Source organism: Balaenoptera borealis, assembly GCF_965194805.1.
Source record: "Balaenoptera borealis genome assembly, chromosome: 7".
NCBI lineage: Eukaryota > Metazoa > Chordata > Mammalia > Artiodactyla > Balaenopteridae > Balaenoptera > Balaenoptera borealis.
In genome coordinates, this window is record NC_138864.1 from 116620707 (window position 1) to 116645054 (window position 24348).

A 24348-nucleotide genomic window follows, 5' to 3' on the forward strand; every position below is an offset into this window, starting at 1 on the left:
CTGTGGAAATAAACGAAGACCACCCAAATGAGAACAAATAGAGGCTATTTATTCAGAGCTTTCTATAGCAAGGGAGTCAGTTACAATCGGTTGCATTTGGCAGAGACTCAAGTACAAGTGGAGAATCAAATGCTAGCGGAAAAGGTTTACAGAGAAAAAAGAAAAGGCTTCAGGTGCCCTGAATTGGAGGTTGTTGGCACGGGGAGGCTGGAGGCCAGGGCATCGCGTGTGATTGGTTTGGAGAGGCTATTTGGCTTTCTCTGATTGGTCCTGAGTTGATAGTGGGGGGCGAAAATTAGAGAAGCTGCAGTCAGGGACCAAGTCCTGACTATTCGGGGCCCATTGCTGCCGAGGCTACGGGTCAGAGTTCTGTCGTCATGTATGGTCTGGCCAGTGTCTGTTTGTATATTCAGTCTCTTAATTCATTAATCATTCTAAATACATTCCTGCTGTTACTAATCACGAAATATTATATAGAGTTACCCGTGTGAGAAGCAGCTTGACTACAAATCAACAACTCTAATTTTTAAAGGCTGCCCTTACAATTTTTGATTTAGGGTTCATATTTGATATCACTGTTTGATTTTGCTGTCCATGGTGTCTTCATATGTAAAACTTTGTTCTCCTAATCGAAATCCACATGGGCCCCAGGAATCCCTCAGCTTCACCTGTTTGGGTGACTTGTTAACTCAAGATGGTGCACCTTTATCACCATCAGCACCACCAGCATCGCCACCACCACAAGGTCAGTGGTTCTCAAACTGTGTTCCCAGGACCAGCAGCAGCATATGGGAACCTGTTAGAATTGTCAGTTCTCAGGCTCCACTCCAGACGTACAGAATCAGACACTGGAGATGGGCCCAGCCTTCAGGTGATTCTGATGGCTGCTAAAGTTTGAGAGCCACCACTTTAGGTGAATTTCTAGCATGCCACAAAGGGCTGAAGTCAGACCTTCCACGATGTTTCCTCCAAATTTGTGAAACAGAACTTTTATTTATCTAGATAATATAAATGACAATATTTGCTAACATTTAGTGACACCTGGTGTTATGCACGTCATGTACAGTTTTTTTTTTTTTTCATGTACAGTTTTGACTCACTGCTTTCAACAGCCTGAGAGGCAGGTTCTGTTCTTACCTCTATCTGACAAGTGAGGAATAGAGGCTCCAAAAGGCGAGGTAACGTGCCCCTAAGGTTATACAGGTTACAAAGAACCAAGAACTGAAGCCAGGCTTACTTAGCTCCAGAATTTTGTTCTTAACTACTGTTTTCTTTTCCCCAAGATTATTTATTTATTTATTTTTGGCTGCGTTGGGTCTTAGTTGCGGCACGCGGGATCTTCGTTGCGGCGCGCGGGCTTCTCTCTAGTTGTGGCGTGCAGGCTCCAGGGCATGTGGGCTCTGTAGTTTGTGGCACGCAGGCTCTGTCGTTGAGGCATGCAAGCTCAGTAGTCGTGGTCCACAGGCTTAGTTGCCCTGCGGCATGTGGGATCTTAGTTCCCTGACCAGGGATTGAACCCGTGTCCCCTGCATTGTAAAGCAGATTCTTTACCACTGGACCACCAGGGAAGTCCCTTAACTACTGTTAAAGATACTAATTGCCAGAATCATAGATGTAAGTCTAGAGAATTTGTATAGCTTTGGTCAGACTCCCCTCCCCGATTCGCTTAAGGAGAAACAGAGGCCCAGAGAGACTGCCTGAGGTCATGTGGTTACCTCTTTTTTTGTTTGTTTGAATCAAAAATTTTTATTTATTCTTTGGCCAAACACAACTGATTTCCATCCACAATTATTTTTTAAGGTAAGAAACAGTGAGTCGGGGCTTTCCCTGGTGGCACAGTGGTTAGGAATCTGCCTACCAATGCAGGGGACACAGGTTCGAGCCCTGGTCCGGGAAGATCCCACATGCCGTGGAGCAACTAAGCCCGTGTGCCACAACTACTGAGCCTGCGCTGTAGAGCCCGCGAGCCACAACTACTGAGCCCGCGTGCCACAACTACTGAAGCCCACGCACCTGAGCCCGTGCTCCGCAAAAAGAGAAGCCACTGCAATGAGAAGCCTGTGCACCACGACGAAGAATAGCCCCCGCTCGCCACAACTAGAGAAAGCCTGCGTGCAGCAACAAAGACCCAACGCAGCCAAAAAGAAAAAAAAAAACAGTGAGTCAACTGAAGAAGGGGCCGTGGCCTTGGCTAGGGAATGGTGACACTGTGACACTCAACGGAGAACGTGGGCCTGTGGGGATGAGCCTGGGCTGTGAAAGGACTGGACCCGGGTCAGCGACCCTCCTCCAGGAAGGCTCTGCAGAACCACACACACTGCTGGTAGATGGTCTCAAAGTCAGCGTCGTTGCCATAATAGGGATATTCAATAATGAGTTGCTTTTGTGGATCATAGCTCCCAAGTAGTTCAATTTTCGCTCTGCAGTTTTTAACTTGATTACTTTTTCTATTCAAATCTCTCAGGTTGCTGTCATCCATACATAGCATATCATCAAATGTGGCAAAGTCTTCTTTGGTAACCCAGACACACGAACAGCACCGACTTGGTCACCTGTTCGGCCATCTTCCCGCAGCACATAGAGGTGTCCACTCATGTGGTTACCTCTTAATTAGGGGGCTAGAACCCAGAGACTCTGGTTTCAGATTAAGTCCTCAATAAGCCCTTTGGTGAATCAGAGTCATACAAGAATATTTTACAACTTTGGGACAGAGTGGATAAATAAATCAGAGGAAGCTGGGAGGGCATAATTAATAGCTAGCCATATTTGAAACCAGTGGTGGTAGGTATGACTTCTGTCTAGGGAACTTTAAAAGGGTCTGCCGCATCTTGCGGAAATGGGATATGGATTATTAGTTAGCAGTGCAGGAGTTCCCACATTTCCAGCACTTCTTAGGCTGTGAGTGGCAGTCACACTTCCAGGAGCAGGCATGGGCCACGACCTTGTTTCCCTCCTCAGGGCCCTTCCACTAGTGAGGCCCTGGCAGACTTCTGTGGAAGCCTGTCACCCTCGTGGAGATAAAGGGTCATGTATGTAGAGATGACTGTGGTACCCCAGCACAGGGCAGCCTCCTAAGCCCCAAAGAGCAGAGCATAAGACCACTGGGCCCTCCCTGGCTGTGTTGGCTGATTTCCAAGCTCTGTTCTGCTCTTCTTTGCTCTCTAGAGGTAGCTGACCTTCCTTTGGTTCTTCAAGGTTAAAAAAACAAACTCCCCCAAAACCTCACACCAAATACCTTCCATCTGGGGGCTTTATTCTTTCTGAGACCGAACACCCTCCCACCACCAAGCCTCTCCTTTCCTCTTCCAAGTAGCTGCCATCTTATGTCTCCCCCTTCTTCATTTCCTTCACGTGGGGTCTTCCTCATAAGTGATGAGTCTGTAAGGTCAGTATGTGTCTCCTTGTCCCCAGGACCTAGCACGATAGATATTATTGAGCCTCGATAAATACTGGACTGAGTTTAAGAAATACTGGGGCTTAATAAGTATTGGTTGAATGAATGAATGTTCTTTCCGGAGCCACTCCCCAAGGTCCAAACACGTTCCCCAAATCGGGGCAGCCAGGGACTCCAGCCGTCCAAGGACAACACTCCCAACCCCCGCCCTCACCCCCCACCCCCTCCCTTCCCGCTCAGTTGAAAACCAGACCCGTGTTCCGGAACCGGCTTCAGTTCACCCAGCGTTTCCGCGTTTTCGCGCTCTTTGTAAGGAAAGCTAAGGATGTCAGTGGAGAGACAGACGCGCAGCGGGGAGAGGGGGCGTGGAGGGCGCGTTGGCGTTTTGGGTTAATTCTATTTCTGGGACTCCAAGACGCGAGGGCCGGGTGAGCCTTGGCCGCAGTCCGGCTCGCGTCGTCTTTAAGGGGCGGTCCCCGAGCCTGCGGGCGGGCGGTCCCGGAAGACGCGGATCGCGCGGCCTCCGCGTCCGGATTCCCGGCCCTCTGCGCCCGGATCCCGGGTCCTCCGCGCCCGGACTCCCGGTCCTCCGCGGCCCGATCCCCGCCCCTCGGCACCCCGATCCCCGGCCCTCGGCGCCCCGGTCCCCGGCCCTCGGCGCCCCGATCCTCGGCCCTCGGCGCCCCGATCCCCGACCCTCTGATCCCCGGCCCTCGGCGCCCCGATCCCCGGCCCTCGGCGCCCCGATACCCGACCCTCTGATACCCGGCCCTCCGCGCCCCGATCCCCAACCCTCTGATCCCCGGCCCTCCGCGCCTCTTCCACGCCCTTGGCGCCCGGACCCCCACCGCGCGCGGGGACTCGGCTCTCTACAACCCCGCCCGACTCCTCCCCACCCCATACTCAGTGCCCGGGTCCTCGGCCGTCCGCACTGCCCCCGACCCCCGCCCCAGCTCTCCACGCCTCGCCCCGCCTGGCCCTTCCTCACCCCCACCCGGGCTCTCGGCGCCGCGGCCCTCCGCACGGTCGCCCCAGCCCCACCCCGCGCAGCCCCTCTGCGCGCCGGCCGGCGTGCGCGGTGACCCTGCGGCCGCCCGGCTCTGTCTCCACCCGCGCGGCCACCTCGCGCGGGTCACCTCCCCGACCTGGGCCTGGCTTGGCCCTTCCGGCGCTCAGTCCTGAAAGCCCTCGGGCCTCAGGCCCCGGCGAGGTACCCGGGAGGGAGCTGGGACAGATGGGCCAGCCCTCCTGCGGCGGAGGCGGGGCAGGGTTGCGGGCCCGCGGGGCCGGGCGGCCCTGCGGAGGCGGGACTCGCAGCAGGACCCAGCAGAGGCTGCACATGCGAGGCGAGGTCTGAGCGCCCCGCGTCTCACAGCTGCCTCGCTTTCAAGTGGAATACTCAGCTGGGGCCCCGACTCGGGCCAGCCTTGCGGAAAGAAGGAACGAAAATGGGTGCTCCTTAATTGGAGGCAGGCAGCCTGGACCGCGACCTCTGGGAGAGCATGGTGACCCCCTGGCGCTTCTCTGTCAGGGTCTGCTTGTCGCACCTAAGGGGCTTGGAGCTCAGAAAGGACCTCGGCCTTCTGAGACCCTCTGGGTGCTGTCGCAAGGCTAGACTTTGTTGGCTTCTGCTTGGCACTTTGCCCAAACTCATCTCAGCCTCTGAGGACATTGGCAAGGGGGCCCCGGAGAGCTTGTGTCGGCAAAGGACCAGTTGGAGTGACCTGGCTGAAAACGGGCCACTGGAGAGAGTCCCCCCGGAGCGGCGGCTAGGCTGCCTCCTTCTGCACTTGCGGATCTGGCTCCGGGCGGGGGCGCTCTTGGTGAAATTCTTCCCCCTCCTTCTACTCTACCCCCTCACCTACCTGGCTCCCAGTGTCTCCAGGCTCTGGCTCCACCTGCTTCTGAAAGCCACCGAGACCTCCGGTCCAACGTACATCAAACTCGGCCAGTGGGCCAGCACCCGGCGTGATCTCTTCTCAGAGGCTTTCTGTGCTCAGTTCTCCAAGCTGCACGTCCAGGTAACGCCCCATCCTTGGACCCACACTGAACACTTCCTACGGCAGGCCTTCGGAGAGGACTGGGGGAGGGTCCTTTGCTTTGAGAAGCAGGAGCCTGTGGGTTCCGGCTGCGTGGCCCAAGTGTACAAAGCACGTGCCAATCCTGCCTTCCTGGAGAATGACAGCATCCGGAGACTGGCCACAGCCTCCAGACTGCAGCTTTCTTCGGAAGCTGGGAAAGTCCGGGGGCTGGGAGAGCTCCCTGGACACTTGGGGAAGGCGTGGAGGCCTCACGGAAGTCTTGCCGACCAGTCATTTCTAGAAAGGCTGCTCTTCCCTAAAGCTGACCTGGTTGGATCAAATGCAGTCTTGTCTCAGGCTTCGGGACTCGCCCATGGACCACAGCCAGATCACCTCATCCCCGTGGCTGTGAAAGTAAGTGTTCCGATGTTTGCAGCCAGGCCCTTCCCATCTCTAAAATCTCACCGACTCCACGGAGCTGCCCAGATCAGGAAGTCCCCCTTTGCAAGTCACCCCACACTGCCTTCCATTGATTTCTTTTAGCTTGACCATTCTCTGAGTGCCTATGATGCGCAAGCTGTTTGATTTCTTGGCTTGAAGGAGTGGTGATGCGAATGGTCTGAAAGAGGAAAATGAAGAGGGTTTGGAGTTGGCTGCCGCTGTGGGTGGAGGACCCACCATTCAGCTGACCTCCTGCTCTGGGGTCAGGACAGATCGGAGACAGACTGTGTTAGGTGTGCTGTGGTGAGCCCAAGAGGGTGGTGTTCATTTTACAGAAGTGGCTTCCTTCTCTCTTTATTTCCAATCACCCCTTCCTGGGCTCCATCAACTCTTCTCTCCACACCTTTCCACCCCTGTTCAGCACGTCCCCAGGAGAACTGGCAGATGCTAGTAGCAAATACCCCAGTGCTCTCCTTTACCCCCTCAGATAAAACCCTCCCAAGGGTGCCTCACTCAGACCTACTGAGTCATACTTTCCAAGGGAAGAGCCTGGGCCTGGCTTTTTATAAATGCTGCAAATGATTCTCATCATTAGGCACATTTAGGAAACACTGGTCCAAAATATCTCGAAGGTTCCCTCTGCTCTGTGGGATACAAAAGGAGTGGATGCCTGCTGTATACCAGGAAACATGCCCGTCACGTCAGATGCATTGTTTAATCTTTATTAGATGCCCGAGATAGGCATTTGTTTTTCTTATACCTTTATTTATACTCCACTTTATTCCTAAAACGATTTGAGGTGGAGGTAGGGGCTATCGTCTGCATGAGTTTTTTTTGTTTGTTGTTTTGGCCATTCCATGCAGCGTGTGGGATCTTGGTTCCCTAACCAGGGATTGAACCGGCGCCCCCCTGCATTGGAAGCATAGAGTCTTAACCACTGGACCACCAGGGAAGTCCCCTATCTGCATGTTTTAAATGATAGAACAGGAGGCTGAGAGAGGTTGCGCAGCTTGTCCAGTTTCATACAGGAAATGGGTTGCAGAACTGGAGTTTGAGCTCTTTCCATCCCACCTCTGGAGTTCTGTGACTCTAGAGCAGTATTTTGCAGGCTTTGGACCACCTGACTCAGCTACCTGTACACTCAGTAAAATGCAGATTCCCAGCTCCCCTTCCAGCCAGTCTGATTCAGTACGTCTTTTTCTTTTTTTAAATATTTATTTATTTATTTGGCTGCGCTGGGTCTTAGTTGCAGCATGTAGGCTCTTAGTTGCAGCATGTGGGATCTAGTTCCCTGATCAGGGATCAATCCCGGGCCCCCTGCCTTGGGAGTGTGGAGTCTTAACCGTTAGACCACCAGGGAAGTCCCTGATTCAGTAGGTCTTGGAGGAGATCTGGGAGTCCACATTTTCACCAAGCAACCCACGGTGACTTTTATGCTCGCTGATGTTTAGGAGTCACTGATCTAAACTTAATGTATGTGGAAGGGGAAGCCCACCTATTCTTCCCAGCAAAGCTGAGTGCCATGCAGGGGGGCTGCCCTCTGAGTCTCCTCAGGAAGACACAAAGGGAGGAAGGCAGGAGCATCCTGGGCGTTGGGACTGCTTCCCCTTTGCTCTGATGAGAGAAGCCTGCTGACTCTCCTTTGACGGTGGGACCCAGCCCTGGCTGGGTGGACGTGCCCTCCTGATTGATCCCTCCTGTCTCACTGTGCCTCTTTTTGGCAGGTGTTGCACCCTGGCCTGCTTGCTCAGGTGCAGATGGACCTGCTGCTGATGAAGATGGGCAGCCGAGTCCTTGCACTTTTGCCAGGAATCAAGTGGCTCAGCTTGCCTGAGATTGTGGAGGAATTTGAGAAGCTCATGGTGCAACAGGTGAATTCTCTTTCCCTCAGTTGTAAATAGCACACAACAGTTTTTGCCATTAGCAGCTGCTTAGTAAATGCTGAATGGATGAGTATTTTCCCAGTGTGTTGTGGCTAACGTAGTATATTAGTCAGGATCGGTGATGCTAGCTGATATAACAAAGAATATCCAAATCTCAGTGACTTAATGCAACAATGTTATTTTTTGCTTATATGAAAGCTCCATGCAGGTGAACTGAGGGAGTGAGTGGGAGCTCTACTCCATAGTTATTCAGGGACCCAGTTTCCTCCCAAATTTGTCATCTGGGGTCAGTGTGGAATGGGGAGAGAGACCACGGAGGGTCATGTAAAGGATTCTGCGGCCAGGTCTGGAAGTGATATATATCACTTCTTCCCAGTCTACAGGTCAGAGCTTTAATCACACGGGCCCAGTGTAACTACAAAGGAGCTTGGGGACGGCAGTCTTCCTTAGTGACTGGGATGAAAATGAAATGAGTCTGGTGGAACATATAGCATTATCTGTGCCACAATCAATGGCCGAACTCCAGAAGGAGAAGAAGAATTTGCTAAGTCACACACTGTGCCTTTGTTTTGCTTTGTTTCCGGGGCTTAATGAGTAGACAAGGACCTCCTCCTTGTCCAGGGCCCTTGGGACACCTGTTTAAGTAGCCAGACTTGGTAAACATGCTGGAGGCTCTCAGGGCTCCAAGGAGGCATCTGTGCTGGCTTCCTGGCGGTTGGCACAGAAATTGGCAGGCTTTCAGAAGTAGTGTGCCAAGTCTTCATTTATGTCCTCTGATTTAGGGTTTTAAGCCCCAGGAATGCGTTTTAACATTTAAAAAGCTTTGCTTTATGCTATGGAGTTGTGTAGTTTCGATAATAAAAGAAAATTGAAACAGAGAAAAATAACTTCTTTTCTGACACCCGTCTTGGCATTAATCACTCTCAGTTCTACCACCCACCTGAGCTTCAATTCCCCTTTGAGAAGTCTAATAGGCATCATGGGATCCCATCACTTGAAGCTCAGACCTCTATAGCGCACCCCATTTGTCTCAAAAATCAACTCTTCCTACCAGCTGTAGCTCTCAGTGGTCCGATCACGTTCCCAGCCTTGAAATCTTAGAGTCTGGGTGTATGTAGGGGGTGTATGTTCATTTATAAATTCATGTAACGTGTATTAAGAACTGTGTTAGAAGCTGGTGAACTAAGAAAACAAGTGAGGTTTTCCTGTCCTCAAGGAATATATAGTAGGAGAAGGAGGGCTGATGTGAAATATTTGGAGAAAAAGCACGAGTTACAATAGGAGTCTCTACAGGTTCAGTCGGGTTCAGCTGAGGCTCAAGAGGGGAAGTGGTCATTCCACCCTGAGGGTCCAGGCTCCCTAGGCTTGCGCTGACTCTCCAAAGGGGAGTGTTTGCAGTTGGCCCAAATGAGGGAAGAACATTCCAGTCAGGGAGAGTAAACAAGGCACTGAGAGGGGAGGCGTCTGGCAGGCTGAGATGTTCAGCACTCTGCAGATTGGGTGCAGCTGGAGTTTTGGGCAGTAGAGGAAGGAGGAGGTGCCCCAAGAGATGGACCTGGAGAGAGAAGCAGGGGCCAAACCATGGCCCACCTTGGACGTCATCCTAATGAATGCAGACTCCATCCTGCAGGTGGGGTGGGGGGACACCAGCACACGGACTGGAGAGAGGGAAGATGGGGGACAGGGGGCCCAACTAGGACACCTCTGTTAGGGTTCAGGTGACTGGTTTTGAGTCACCGTGGGAGGAACAGTGGGATGGAAAAGGGGAACAGATCTGAGAGTGGTGAGGGCTGCAGAGTTGATGGCACTGAGTCTCCCATGGGTGTGGAGGGTAAGAGAGAAGGTGTAATCTGCAGTGACTCGCAGGTGACTGGGGGCAGGGTGAACGTAAATTCAGTTTAGACAAGTCCTCCAGCGTGTCTGCTGTCTGCAGCTTGGAGTTCACGTCGTTGGGTAGGGATGGGGCTCGAGACTTCTGGGGCAGCCTGAGTTTCTTGGGAGTTCTGCAGGAGAGTAGGTGGGGAAGGCAGGTGAATCGCGGGACTTGCTAGCTCTTGGGGGGTTCAGATTTTGCTGTCCCTGGGCCCAGACTACCCCTTCCCTCACCTCTTCTCTCCATTTCCCTGTAGATCGACCTGCGTTATGAAGCTCGGAATCTAGAACACTTCCAATGCAACTTCCTGAATGTGAACTCTGTCAAATTCCCCACCCCTCTGCGTCCCTTTGTCACCAGGGATGTCTTGGTGGAAACGTATGAAGTAAGACTGAGAGCTTCCCCTGGCCGCGCCTTTTGCTCATAGTCAGGTCGTCTCCCCTTCACAGGAAGGCCTGAGTTGGAAAAGACAAAAGCCAAGAGAGCATGTGATTACTGCCTGTAAAACTGAGAGGGGTCTGGATACGCCTGAGGGTGGAAGGCAGTGTAGCAAGGTGGCTGAGAGCCTGGCCCTGGCCTCAGACTTTCTGGATTTGGAGGTCTGCTCTGCCGCTGTATTTGCTGGCTGGCTTCAGTTCCCTCCTGTACAACAGCAGGCAACCCTTCCTGCCTCGTAGAGTTGTCCCAAAAGTCAATGACACATTGAATGCAAAATGCCCTCTGCACAGAGACTGCACAGCGAAAGTGCTCAACACAGAGAAAGTGCTCAACAAGTATTCCTGTCATGGCCTTAGCTGTCTCCTGGTTCAGTCTCCTTTGTAAAGATGGTAATGAGATCCAGAGGAGTGACCTGAATGACCCACTGTTACTAGTTGTGTGACTTTGAGCAAGTTACTTAAACTCTCTGGGCTTTAGTTCTTTTATTTGTTAATTAGGGATAACAAGATCTATCTCAATAGGCTGCTTTGACAATTAAATAACCTATACGAAATGCGTACTGACTGGCTCCCCTTTCTTCTCTCTTCCTTTTCTTTTCCCTCCAGTGAGGTCACAGAGCTCATTCATGTCCCTATTGGCTGATTCTTGCCCAGAAACAAGCTCACCCTGACAGCAAAGCCTCTTACCTGTGGGTGGCAGTCAATGGATTTCCTCCCTAGTAAACCTATGGGACTTGTTGATACGTATTGTAGAAGGGAAGTGTAAATAGGTTAAAATTATCTTGTGGGTAACAGATTCATAGGGGCTCTAAGAAAGGAAAACCTCTCCGGGTCACTTCCCAATCAGTGGGAAGGCCGTGCGGGTGTGTCCCTGTGGAGCTGAGGAGCGAGGCAGTCGCGGGCTGTGCAGGCTAAAGCTGTTCTCTCCCCGATCTTCCCCCAGGAGAGTGTGCCTGTGTCTAGTTACCAGCAAGCAGGGATTCCCGTGGACGTGAAGAGGAAGATTGCGCGGCTGGGGATCAACATGCTCCTGAAGATGGTGAGTTCACGGCAGGGCGGGCGCTTAGCTGGCACGCGGTGGAATTGTGTGTGGGAGGCGGGGGACCCTGCTTGGCCAAGCAACCGGCCACTGGCTGGAGAGGGTCAGCTCTAGAGATAGCCGAGCTGACCCAAACACGCCTTCTTCTACAGCTTTCTGTTGAGCACTTTCTCCGTGTCATGCACTGTGTCTCTGTGCAAGAGTGGGGAGGGAGACCCAGGCCCCGCCCGACTTGCCTACAGTTTAGACAAACAGCCAAAGACAACCTCAGGTGTTACATGCTATTTCATTCATTCATTCAGCAAGTATTTGTTGAGCACCTGCTACGTGCCACACACTGAATTAAGTGCTGGATTTACAGTTGTGAGCAAAAGAGACATGACAACAATGTTCAGGGAACATTCCTGTTCAGTGGGAAGACAGGTGATGCTAAATAAGTGGGTTAAGTACGGGTACCCGAGGGTCATTTAGGATGGGCTGTCCCAGCCCCAGGATTTGTTCAGGAAGTGGCGCCATCTCCTCCAGGATGTGAAGGAAGTCTAGCTGTCTCCTTGGAGAGGATGGCCTGACAATAATTATTAATGAGTTGACACTCAAAAAAGGCTACAGTGAGCCCAAAGCAATATCAGTTATTTCATCACGAGTAGTAACAGCAGGAACCCAGCATCGTTAGCAGCTCACGTGTAGGAGCAAAGAAAGAAGATACGCGGGCTTCCCTGGTGGCGCAGTGGTTAAGAATCCGCCTGCCAATGCAGGGGACACGGGTTCAAGCCCTGGTCCGGGAAGATCCCACATGCCACGGAGCAACTAAGCCTGTGAGCCACAACTACTGAGCCTGCGCTCTACAGCCCACGAGCCACAACTACTGAGCCCACGCGCCATATCTACTGAAGCCCACGCGCTCTAGAGCCTGTGCTCTGCAACAAGAGAAGCTACCGCAATGAGAAGCCCGTGCACCACAACGAAGAGTAGCCCCCGCTCGCTGCAACTAGAGAAAGCCCGTGCACGGCAACAAAGACCGAACACAGCCAAAAATAATAAGTAAAAATAAATAAATTAAAAAAAAAAAAAAAAAAGAAGATACTGAGATTGTCGAGGGTCTGAGGTCTTCCTGGTGGTTGGCACAGAAGAGAGTGGTCGAGGCAGAGACGGCTGGTCTAGGATGCATAGTGAGGACGAGTGCCCAGGTCTGGGGGTGCAGAATCGGGGTAGGAAGGAACCAGGCATGTGGTCAGAGAGTAGGAGGAAAGAAACCAGGTAACCAAGGTGGAGCCGTGAGGGCCAGGCAGGTGGCAGAAGTGGGGCGGAGGTGAGAATGGGCGTTCTGAGCCGGACGGTGGTGTGGTGCAGGTGGACAGCACAGGAGGCTGTAAGCCAGACACTCCTGGAGAGGGCTCAGGGTGAGAGGGGGTGGTGGTTGAGTGGCTCTGACTTCACCTCCAGCCCTGGGGTGCGTGGGTGTCGAGAATAGGTAGCCCTCACCCAAGGGGCTCCTGGAGAAGTGGGGTTGTCGCTGGAGAGCTGGGTTTCCACTGTCAGCGCAGTGGAAGCTCAGTGGGGAGAGGACTTTGTCCCGGTAACAGGGCTCCGAGGCACACTGTGGGCCAGAGGGGAGGGTGCAGGGGGGAGTAGCTAGGGGAGAAGCAGTGCTGAGCAGCGCTCAGGAGTCGGGAGATCACGGGGGGCTTCCAGCTTGTGGGATCAAGGACCCTGGGGGCTCAGCTAACAGCAAGGTGCCAGGAGGTTCTGTCCCAGGGTCGGGGGTCACCTAGCCTTTGGTGACCGTATCCTACAGGTGTGCAGGCCCCGGCTTCCTCAGTTCCCGGGATTTTCACCAGGATAGCAGCCTCCCTTACCTCCAGCAGAGCCAGGATCTGGACAAGAAGGGTCGCTCTGTGACCTGCTGCCATGACCACCATGAGGGATGGGGTCTTCGGCCTGCATCCAGTAGGAGGAAGGAGTCCCCCCGGAGCCCCTCCAGCAGCAGCTGTTCTGTACCTCTGCCCCGGGTCTCTCCTTCCCCTCATAGAAGGATTAATGGTGGTTTCTCTGATCTTTCACAGCAGGCAGATTCCTGTTCCACAAAGTCACGCCTGACTTTCCCTCCATCACAGTCCCTGGGGCTTTCTTTCCTGCTTAGCAGGTTCAAAGCCATTTCTCCCAGCCTCCCGATTCCATGTGCCAGTACGGTTGTCAGGATCACTGTTTAGACTTCATTATGTGGACGGATGGAGGTAATGGAGGTGAAGTCTGATTTATGAAATATTTTTAAAGAAAGGAAGTTACATGAATTTTAAGAACTGAGAGGTTTGGGGAAAATCTGTCAACAATGACTAGATAATTTTTAATTTGAATATTAATTGCTCAACTCATAGAGTAAAAATAAGTCTCTTGAAATGCGGTTTGGTCTTTGATCATGTTCCCCTATGATCATTTTTAATGCTCTTTACTTTGAAAATAAACTTTCTCTTGAAAACATCAACCTGGCTTGTCCCTGTACAAATTCTGAATCGATGATATCAAGCCCTGAGGCTTTATAAAACGCACACCTCTCTGCCTTGTAATTCATCCTCGGGAACTCGCCGTCACCCTGGAAGCTTTTCCACGTGTGGCCTCGTGGTGATGGGATGGTGAGGTTGACTTAGCCTAGAGTAGCTCTGATCTCTTCCCAGATATTTGTGGACAACTTTGTCCATGCGGACCTTCACCCTGGGAACATCCTGGTCCAGGGCGCCGACGGTCTTCCCAAGAGCCAAGAGGCGCAGCCTCAGCAGGTAGATGTCTGTGACGCACTGGCGGTGGCTGTGACGCCTGCCCGGTGCCCGCTGTGCCTGGTGCTTCTGGACGCCGGCATTGTGGCCGAGCTGCAGGCTGCCGACCTGAGGAACTTCCGGGAAGTCTTCATGGCCGTGGTGATGGGGCAGGTGAGACCCGCCGGGCCCTCGGGAGTTGGGGCTGAATTTTTTAGGCCCTTGGGAACCTTGGGGCGCCTCAGCGTTTGTCATTCTTGTAAATGCCGGTGTTTGCCAAGGGTGCTCCTGATGGAAATGGGTGGAGCAGAGAGAGGAAGGAGGGAGAAGGAAGAGGAGCAGGGAAATGAAGCTGCCTAAGGCTCTGTAGTCAGAACGGGCCTGTTCGAGCGGCTCATGGTTTGGAATGATGGGAAGGCACGCCTCCTTCCCAAATGCTGTTGTTCTGGTGGCCTCTCTTCCTTCCTCAGTAAGTGTACAGTTGGGCCCTGGGAACGCTAGCTTCTTGACTGAATAACAGCCGCCCTGGTCTGTGCCATTTGCTGCGAGAAGGTGGGGCTGGTGAGAAGCAGCAGCTCAGGGAACTTATTCTCCAGGTGTGGGAAGACACCTGATTGGCGCGGGGGTACGGGACATAAGTGGTTTTAACCCCCCACCCCGTGCCTCTGAGGGGCTCCAGTGGTTGAGAATTATTATTTAGCAAAAGGGACTCAGCAAAGCCTCTACTGAGTCAACGTAAAGTGCCACATCAAGGGTGACCGTGAATTCTCCAGTAAGAAAGACCCTGGGAAAAAGAAAGCTGGAGGAAAAGGCAAAATTCAGAGGAACCCCTGCTTAGGAGGCTTCTGAGGGGGCAGACCAGAGGCTTGAGCCTGAGCCAGTTGGGAAGCATCTCCCGGGCCAAGGTTCAACACTGAGGTGCAGTGGCGGGTGAGGGGGCGGGAGGTGCTCCTCTGCACAGGTTTGGGCAGAAGAAGAAGGTCACGGCCGAGGAGGAGGAGCTTGGCTCCTGGGCTGTGACCGCCGGGGCTGCGTGGGTGCTGGGGAGACCATGTAGGCTTTGATCAGGGGCTTCCTGGGCGGAGGAGGAGCGAGACGGCTGGAGCCGTGAGCAGGGAATTCTGTTCGGGCGGGAAGACCGCCCTCGAGGATGGTGTGGCTGGTCCAGCCTGGCGGCCGGTCCTGGTGGCTCTGGGGCAGGCGGGTTGGTCGGTAGTGCCGCGTAGCAGGCACTGGCTTTGCTGCTGGGCCTGGGTGGCCTTGGAGGCAAAGGAGACAGTGCAGCTGCTTTCCTTGACTGCGCTGAGTATAGGTGGGGGCCCCCTGCCCAAGACAAGCTGCAAAAGACCTTGACTGTTTACCAGGTATGGCGGGGCGGGGAGGTAAAGCTAAAAAAGGATGGGTGGCCAAAAGCAGGGTGGTAGAAAATTTGGGGTGGGAACAACTAGGATATGAAGAAGTTTGGGCAGAGCATCTAGTTTTGTGCCCTCTTGACTCTACCTAGTTTTCTTCTTTTGCGTCTTCCAGGGCCAAAGAGTGGCTGAGCTCATCCTGCATCATGCCCGGGCCAGTGAGTGCAAGGATGTGGAGGGATTTAAGGCTGAGATGGCCAGGCTGGTGACCCAGGCCAGGAAGAACACCATCACCCTGGAAAAGGTAAGCAGGCCACTCCAGGGGCAGGGGCCTTGGGGTGTTTACTGACCTTGCCCTTGGACACAGCAAACCACAGGTCTAAGGGAGACCTCTTCATGGGGGGAGGTCTTGAGGGGCTTGGGTTTTAAGGCAGATAAAGAACAAACCTTTTCCTCTGCCCACATCTTTGAGGTGTGAGGCGGCCCTCTGGAATCCCGGCTTTCAAGAGTGGCTCCTTGACCAGGCTCTCCTGGGTGGCTGCTGGGATGGTGACATATGTAGTGCTGCGTACCTGCCCTGCCCAGACTGGGGGTCAGCTGTTCTGCTGCTTTATCTCCGTGGAGCTCAGTGGAGCATGGGGGTGGGGCGAGGGAGGACTGAGGCCCCTGAGCAGACAGAGGACATACCGAATGTTCACGTCCTCTATTTAGACCTGCAGCAGAGCCCACTTGGTATGCTGCACACAGTTCTGACAAACCTGAGTTTTCTTCCCAAGTGCACTCCCAAGCCCACACTAGCTGGAGCGAGTCGGAACAAGAGGCGGCCCACTGGCAGTGAGGAGCGGCAGCTGGCCCCCGGCGCTGCCTGTCTTATTTATCCCCACGTGATGTCTGCGTGTGCCGGGAGTGCGGGTAGAGGCCTCCAGGCTGGTCCTTCCGAGGGGTCTGTGAACTCAGCTGTGAGGCGGAAGTTGGGCTTGCGTGCGTGCAGTCCTTTCTGGGATTTGTCAGGCAGTCTGTTCCTGCTCACTGGTGTGCGTGCGTGCGTGCGTGCGTGTGTATGGACGTGGGACGGGGCCGGCAAGGGAGAAGGGGTTCCCGAGGGCTCTGCAGCCTCTGCAGACTCTTTATTCTGTTTTCCAGCTTCAAGTTTCCATCCTTCTCTCGAATGTCTTTAAGTTGCTGATGACTCACAAGGTGAGGCCTGGGTGGAGAGCTCGCCCTCTGGTCAGGCAGGAGGGGAGGGCTCTGGGGAAGGCGGGTGGCCTCAGGGTGGTGACAGGTACTTTTCTTATGTGAGATCTCGTTTTTGAAAACGTTGCATGCACCGATCCCTGTGGTGAAGAGTGCTGTTTCTGTTTCTTGACGTCCGGCAAGATCTTTCCTTGGTCATGTTGTGATCCCACATTGGTGGGGTTTTTGGTGAAAAACTTTATGCTTTCCAAAACTTTTGACAGGTTCCATTTTAAAAATGACCTAAATATCACCTTAGGATTGGGGAAAGCTTTAATCATTGCTAGGGGGCTGGCTTGGAGAGAACTGGGAATGAACACACACTCCCGGGAGTTCAATTGCACGGGACGGGGAGCCGGAGGGTGAGGCTCACAGCCAGCTCTGCACCCACCAGCTCTGACCTGCTCAAGCCTCTCCAAGTCTCCCCGGGGCCGCTGGGAGGGCCGGATGAGGCCGTGACAACGGTAGCGGTGTGCCGTGACTCCCCTCTACGCACCTAATTTAGCTGTGTAACATTTATTAGTATCTGATTTAATCCCCGCAACATTCCTCGAGGCCGGCACCGAGCAACTCGCCCCTGGCCAGGTGGCCCCCATGGTAGTGCCCGAACCCGTGCCCACAGCCCGACCGCGGGGCCCCACTCCCAGCTGCTTTGTTCTCCGGCCTCCGGTGCTCCCATTGGCACACAGCCTTCCTCACACACTGCGTGGGACACAATGGTTACCAGCGCTTTAGATGTTTGCTGTTGTCATTGTGATTCTCAGGACAGGACAGCAGAGAGAGGGCCGATCGAGTACAGCCACTCTATTCAAGTGCTTCACCAGGCACTTAATTTAAAACAATTCAAAACATTTTAAATTGTGGTTAAAAAAATAATATAAAATTTACCCCTACCCATCTCCAAGTGCACAGCTCAGCAGTGTCAACCACATTCACATAGTTGTGTAACAGATCGCTAGAGCTCTAGAATTTTCTCATCTTGCAAAACTAAAACTCTGTATCTACTGAACAAAAACTCCCCATGTCTCTCTCCCCCCCAGCCCCTGGCAACCACTGTTCCACTTTCTGTGTCCATGATTTTGATGACTCTAGATTTCTCATATAAGTAGAATCATATGGTATTTGTCCTTTTGTGACCAGCTTATTTCACTTGATGTAATGTTCTTGAGGTTCATGCACTTTGTAGCAGGTGATAGGGTTGCCTTTTTTTTAAAGACTCAGTAATATTCCATTGTATGTATATACCGTATTTTCTTTATTCGTTCATCCTTTGATGGACATTTGGGCCACTTCTACCTCTTGGCTACTAAGAACAATGCTGCAGTGAACACAGGTGTGCGAATATCTCTTTGAGATCCTGCTTTCAATTGTTTTTGGATATTTACACAGAAGTGTGATTGCTAGATCACATAGTTTCTTTTAAATTGAAGTACAGTTGATTTACAGATGGGATTTTTTTTAGTTTTTGGGGAAGCTCCATACTGTCTTCCATAGCCTGCACAATTTTACATTCCCATGATGAGTGTGCATTTATAACATGCCTCTTTCTCCTGATCAGCCATCTGACTCCCCAGACAAGTTTTTGGGCCTTAACTGAGACAAATACCCCTTGTTTATTTATTTATTTAAAAATATTTAAATATTTATTTATGGCTGCATTGGGTCTTTGTTGCTGGCGCGGGCTTTCTCTACCTGCGGCGAGGGGGCTACTCTTCATTGCGGCGCGCGGGCTTCTCTTGTTGTGGAGCACGGGCTCTAAGCACTTGGGCTTCAGTAGTTGTGTCACGTGGGCTCAGTAGTTGTGGCTCACGGGCTTTAGAGTGCAGGCTCAGTAGTTGTGGCGCACAGATTTAGTTGCTCCATGGCATGTGGGGTCTTCCCGGACCAGGGCTTGAACCCGTGTCCCCTGCATTGGCAGGCAGATTCTTAACCACTGCGCCACCAGGGAAGTCCCCTTTACTTTTAACAAAGATTATTTCCCCAAGAGTCAGCCTTCCATTGCCTGACCTTCTGTCCACCTGAAAAGAGATTCTTGTTCTAGGTTTAAATCCTGGCTCTACTCTTCCTCACCCAGAGGCCTTGAGCAAGTCACCACCTGAGCCACCCTGAGCCTTAGCGTCCTTATCTACTGAATGGAGATAATGAGAGTACTTTTGAGAATTAATTGGGTAATCCACGTAATCTGTTATTACTATTAACCTGGCTCCAAAGGGGAAGAAACTCTGCTGTATTTGAGCAAAGCCGGTTGTGCTTGGTCTCAAAAAGACTACTGTGGATTTTGAAGAATGACCCTTATTTAGATTTCTGGTTCCCGGTGTAGCTGTAAACTATTCACTTTAGTATTTTTAAGTCATTCACACACTTACACACTTCCCCTAGAGAAGAGCTGTACACACTGCATCCCCTATATTTTCCTTAATATTTCTAGTAGGTGGGGGGTTGGGTGAGTAGATGAGATGGTGGGACAAATGACTGGGCAGGGAAAAGAATGTTAGGTAGATGATAAAAATCACATGGGCAGGTAGACGAGGCCGGGAGTGGACGGTGACATGTTACCCAGGACACTCTCTGTATATCAATGGGCTTCGGAAAGAACCACTGTTTTTCTGTTTCAGGTAAAGCTTGAGAGCAACTTTGCCTCAATTGTGTTTGCCATCATGGTGTTGGAGGGGCTTGGCCGCTCACTGGACCCTAAACTGGACATCCTGGAGGCAGCAAAGCCCTTCCTTCTGCAAGGACTAGCGACCTCCCGCTGACTGCAGCAGTGGGTGCTTCATCTCAACTGGAGGCCACTCCCCACAGCCTCTCCTGTGGCAGCTTGAACATTCTAAAACTGGGATTGTGGAAGACCTGCCACTGCTTTTCACTCCGATTTGGTTTCAGGCATCTGTTTTAAAAGGTTTGGGTTAGTTGGGGAAGTAAAGGGAAAGAAGGTCCTCTCAGTTCAGTCGTGGAAGCTGGGCCTGGTGTCAGGGAGACTCTATTTCAGGGAAAATGTTCTCTGAAGGAGGACGAATAAACTTACTTTGTTTTCTGGTTTTTCTCTCTTCTCATCTTAACCCTCTATACTCCCGGATCAGGTGGGTCCTGCTGGTTATTTCCAGACTCTGATATCTAGGTTAGAAAATGTCATAGACTCCTGTAGACCCATGGCTTCCAAATGTTTTTTGTATTTTGTTTTTTTTGGTGCACTGCTCGCGGGATCTTAGTTCCCTGACCGGGGACTGAACCCGGGCCCTCGGCAGTGAAAGCACAGGAGTCCTAACCACTGGACCACCAGGGAATTCCCCACAGTATTTTGTGTTTTTTGTTTGTTTTGTTTCAAATGTTTTGATTATGTGCCCTATTGGTAAAAAGTTGCATGTATTTATATATACGTGCACATATGTAATTTATAAGTTTTATACAGGTGCTACCATCACTAGCCAATCTCTGAAGGCACAGCCTTCACTTAGGGCAAGTTTCACTGTATCTCAAATTATCCTCTCGACAATTTAAAATATTTTTTGCCAACCTCTTGCTAAGTTGTATTATAAGGTAAAAGGAAAAAAACCACAACGATTAATGGTTAATGTGACATACTAGAGACAGGAACAGAATCAGCTCTGCCGTTCTTCTTAAAGATCCCCTGCACTCACATATTAGCATTTAGATTCTGGTTTTTCTGAGCAATGTTCAGGCCCTTGTGCATTTGCCCAGGGTTAATTTCGGTTAATATTAATATATAGATAATATAATAAGTACATCCTGTTAACCAGGACTGGAAATCCACGGTAGCACCCAGTGACACTTCAGCAGCGAAGGAAGGGGTGGCGGCCACTGCCGCCCTCTGCAATGGGCTCATCTACGGACTATTCTCTCAAAGCTGGTCTGACGTGTGTCTGGCCCACATGGACGTAGAGGGTCGCAGGGTCAGCTTGTAGAGTGGATATCGGTAAAGCTTAATTTCTTGTTTTTGATAAAAATAATATTTTCCCCACATTCCAGTGGATTCTCCTGCTTGTTTTGGAGACCACGGCTCTGGACAGTGAGTGAAAGCTCAAGCCTCCCTGCTCTCTAAAAGTCCTGCTCTGACCACAGGACTAGATCCTTTCATTCTTTCCTTCTTAAGGATAAAGGTTCTGTCTTTTAGGGAACAGCTAAGGTTTAGTTGGACAGAGATTCCTTTGGCGCAGTTTTTTTTTTCAGAGGGGTGGAGATGTTGTTTGTACCTTCCAAGTCTTGAGGGGAGGGCATTCGAATCAGGCAGTGAGGTGCTGGGGGTCTCCAGGTAGCCCTGTTCAGCTCCCTCCTCATGGGCTAGCCAGCCAGACATTCGGCCCTTGTGCCAAAGGCACATACACTTACCCTGTGGGGCGAGAGAAGGGGGCACTGACACAGAGCAGGTGTCTCCCTGAGCGAACACCAGCACCACTGAGCCTTCCTTTAAAGCCAATGGATTCCATCAACCCACTGTGACATGTATTAGTTATCTATCACTGCATACAAACTACCCCCAAATGTAGCAGTTTAATACGACTATACTTGTTACCTCATAGTCTCTGCAGGTCAGAAATGTGGGTGCAGCTCAGCCGGTCCTCTTCTTAGTCTTGCACGCCTGCAGGCATCTTGGGGCTCCACTGGGGTGGGTTTGATGCTCACTCATGTAGTTTCTTGTGGGCTGTTTGACCAAGGGCCTCAGTTCCTCAGGATCCATTACAGCAGCAACAGAAAACGAACACAGGCTGGATTGAAGAGGAGAAAAATGGTTAATGGTTGTGCTTTTTTTTAATTTTTTTATTTTTATTTTTTTTATAATTATCGTTTCACTGTTAGGAATTTTATTATTTATTTATTTATATTTGGCTGTGCTGGGTCTTCGTTTCTGTGCGAGGGCTTTCTCTAGTTGTGGCAAGTGGGGACCACTCTTCATCGCGGTGCGCGGGCCTCTCACTGTCGCGGCCTCTCTTGTTGCGGAGCACAGGCTCCAGATGCGCAGGCTCAGCAATTGTGGCTCACGGGCCCAGCTGCTCTGCGGCATGTGGGATCCTCCCAGACCAGGGCTCGAACCCGTGTCCCCTGCACTGACAGGCAGATTCTCAACCACTGCGCCACCAGGCAAGCCCCTATTTTTTTAAATTTATTTATTTATGGCTGTGTTGGGTCTCCGTTTCTGTGCGAGGGCTTTCTCTAGTTGTGGCAAGCGGGGGCCACTCTTCATCGCGGTGCGCGGGCCTCTCACTATCACGGCCTCTCTTGTTGTGGAGCACAGGCTCCAGACGCGCAGGCTCAGTAATTGTGGCTCATGGGCCCAGCTGCTCCGCGGCATGTGGGATCTTCCCAGACCAGGGCTCGAACCCGTGTCCCCTGCATTGGCAGGCAGATTCTCAACCACTGCGCCACCAGGGAAGCCCCTGGTTGTGCTTTAATACAGATAATTTGCTGATTTTTTAAATAAGTATCTTAAAAATGCTAAACTTGATTTATACGTTCATCTTCATAAGGAGAAAAGGCTACTTCTTGGGTATAAGTAGATAAAGTGGCCAGAAGGGCATCTCCCCGAAGGAAGATCACAGCTCAATCCCACTAAAGTAGAAAGAACAAGGTTCATTTCTGTGTTACTAAAACCACTGGAAAGATAAGTTCCTTTCTTCTTTACAAGGCTTATAGGGAAAGGGAGATCAAGCAAGCCTTTAAAAGTAGAAAATTAGGGAATTCTCTGGCGGTCAGTGGTTAGGACTCAGCGCTTTCATTGCTGTGGCCCGGGTTCAATCCCTGGTCAGGGAACTGAGATCCCACAAGCCTTGCAGCGAGGCCAAAAGAGCCCCCCAAAAACCAAAAACCAAAAAAAAAAAAAAAAAGTAGAAAATTAAATAAACATGAAGTTGTGTAAACAAGTTTTTGTTTTTTTCCTTCCTCATCCCCCTGCTGTGTTCTCTATTTCTAGCTATGGGATAGATTTTTGATTTGGGGTTAGATGCTATAATGTTAGGCCATTTAGAGTCTGTCCTCACAGTTTGTTAAATTTGACTGGGAGTCTGATTTGCACGTCGAAGCTGAGAGCTCAGTGTCTGGGCTTGGCAGCCTTTCCCTCACCTTCTAAAATACATCCATTCAAATAGTGTGCTTATCTGAGAACCAAAAAGAGGGTCGTCATGCAACCTGCAAAAGGCAGTCAGGGATATTTGCCCTTGGAGTTTTTAGAGCAAGTCTGCAAAACAAATATGCGTCGCTGTTACATAGTCCAAATAGTTTACTGATTGGGACCCTAAACTTTTTATAGCAAAAAATCAGAATTTGTGATGCAAAACATTAGAGCTAAGGACCCCACAAATGGTCTATAGAACAATATTGCTTTAAATACAAGCCAGCATTAAAGTTAAAACTTTTTATTTTGTAATTCAGCAAGAAGGGGAGGGTAAATGAATTTTAGTTTACCTGAAATGCTTTTGCTACCAGGAAAGGAAAGTATTAACAAAGTAATAAAAAATTGCTGAGCACACGCTGTGGGCCAGGTACTCTGTTAAATGGCTGATGAAGGGCACTGAGGCTTGGAGAAGTGACTTGTCCAAATTCATAGAGCTAATCGTTGGCAGAGCTGAGGTTTGAACTCCAGATCTTCAGACTCAAGTTCTATGCTTTTTTGTGTGTTTACGCTGTGCTTTTTTTTTTTTTTTGGTGGCCTAGGAATCACAGCATTGTTCTTTCCTGGGAGCAAGGCAGGCAACTGTATAATATGGGCAGAGAGCTCCCTTAGGAAGGATGGAAAGCCCTGTCCTCCCAATTCGTGAACTTCCTATCTTAGTGATTTGTATATGTCACTAGGAAGGGTAAGCGGTGAATGGTAGCCCAGAGAAAGCCACACTATTGCATGTCAGCTGGGAAGTCAACTTGCACCCAGAAAATAGTAAATTCTTTCCTATAATTTATATACTTAGAAGTTAGGAGGGCAGGAAAAGGCAAGGGTGGGGGAAGCACGAGTCCTACAGGGCCAGAGGTCAATCAATAAGTTCTTCAGAAGGGCATCATAGTAATCATAGCTTTATGTAAGCCTCTCTCCAGGGAGAGAGGTTTCCAGTTACAGCGCACATGGAGGCCCATATCTTGCCACAGAAGCAGTGTCAGTTATATTCAATGCACTCAAATCCCTAAATTCAGGTCTACATTTCTCTCCATAAGTTTCCTATTTTTCATGCTTATGACTCAGTGTGAAGTCTTCAGTGCTTGGCAGGTGATCCATTTCAAATCGAAATCTCCAAGGTGTGAGGCTGGCAGGTTAAGTTTATAATTTAATCAAATCTGGAAGTTCTTAGGAAAACTATAACCCATAAGTGGGGACCTTAAGAATGTGTGGGGACTTCCCTGGTGGCGCAGTGGCTGGGAGTCCGCCTGCCAATGCAGGGGACACGGGTTCGAGCCCTGGTCCGGGAAGATCGCACATGCCGCGGAGCAACTAAGCCCGCGCACCACAACTACTGAGCCCGCGCGCCTAGAGCCCGTGCTCCACAACAAGAGAAGCCCGTGCACCGCAACAAAGAGCAGCCCCTGCTCGCTGCAACTAGAGAAAAGCCCGCGCGCAGCAATGAAGATCCAACGCAGCCAAAAATAAATAAAATAAATAAATTTTAAAAAAAGAAAAATTTGGGGACCGGGAGGGGGGTGTCTAGAGAAGTTTGGAGTTCGTCCAGGACTTAATAGAAGGCAATATTAAGAGACAAAAGCCAAGAATCCAGGGCTGGCTCAGGATCAAGGAGGCATAAATTGGAGGCCTGCTAAAACGCAGATTCCTTGGCCCTACTCCAGACGTAGTATCTGGGGTCGGGCTCCTCAGGGGATTCTGATACCACCAGCCCAGGTGCTGACATTTGGGAACCACTGGCTGCGGGTTGGTAATCAAGTTCAAGTTTGCAGAACAATACAACCATGAAGACTTTAAAGAAACCGTT

The 24348-nt window shown here is 51.1% G+C and overlaps 1 protein-coding gene across 2 annotated transcripts; it reads left to right on the top strand.

The window, feature by feature from the left end:
- Positions 1 to 3667: 3667 nt before the first annotated feature.
- On the top strand, positions 3668 to 19462 carry ADCK2 (aarF domain containing kinase 2). 2 transcript variants are annotated; one of them, XM_082400303.1, is made up of 8 exons: positions 3672 to 5829; positions 7581 to 7727; positions 9869 to 9997; positions 10993 to 11088; positions 13761 to 14012; positions 15366 to 15494; positions 16334 to 16387; positions 19039 to 19462. In XM_082400303.1, exons 1-8 carry the CDS (start codon positions 4897 to 4899, stop codon positions 19177 to 19179), a joined length of 1881 nt encoding a protein of 626 aa, XP_082256429.1. In that variant the 5' UTR covers positions 3672 to 4896; the 3' UTR covers positions 19180 to 19462. The 2 variants fall into 2 exon arrangements, with proteins under 2 accessions (XP_082256430.1, XP_082256429.1); XM_082400304.1 differs by lacking the exon at positions 16334 to 16387 and having other exon boundaries at positions 3668 to 5829.
- The last annotated feature ends 4886 nt before the right edge of the window (positions 19463 to 24348 follow it).

Coding starts and splice junctions, on each gene's coding strand:
- ADCK2 (XM_082400303.1), top strand. CDS start 4,897: ATGGTGACCCCCTGGCGCTTCTCTGTCAGGGTCTGCTTGTCGCACCTA. Junction 7,728..9,868: donor AGAAGCTCATGGTGCAACAG/GTGAATTCTCTT, acceptor ATTTCCCTGTAG/ATCGACCTGCGTTATGAAGC. Junction 15,495..16,333: donor ACACCATCACCCTGGAAAAG/GTAAGCAGGCCA, acceptor TCTGTTTTCCAG/CTTCAAGTTTCCATCCTTCT.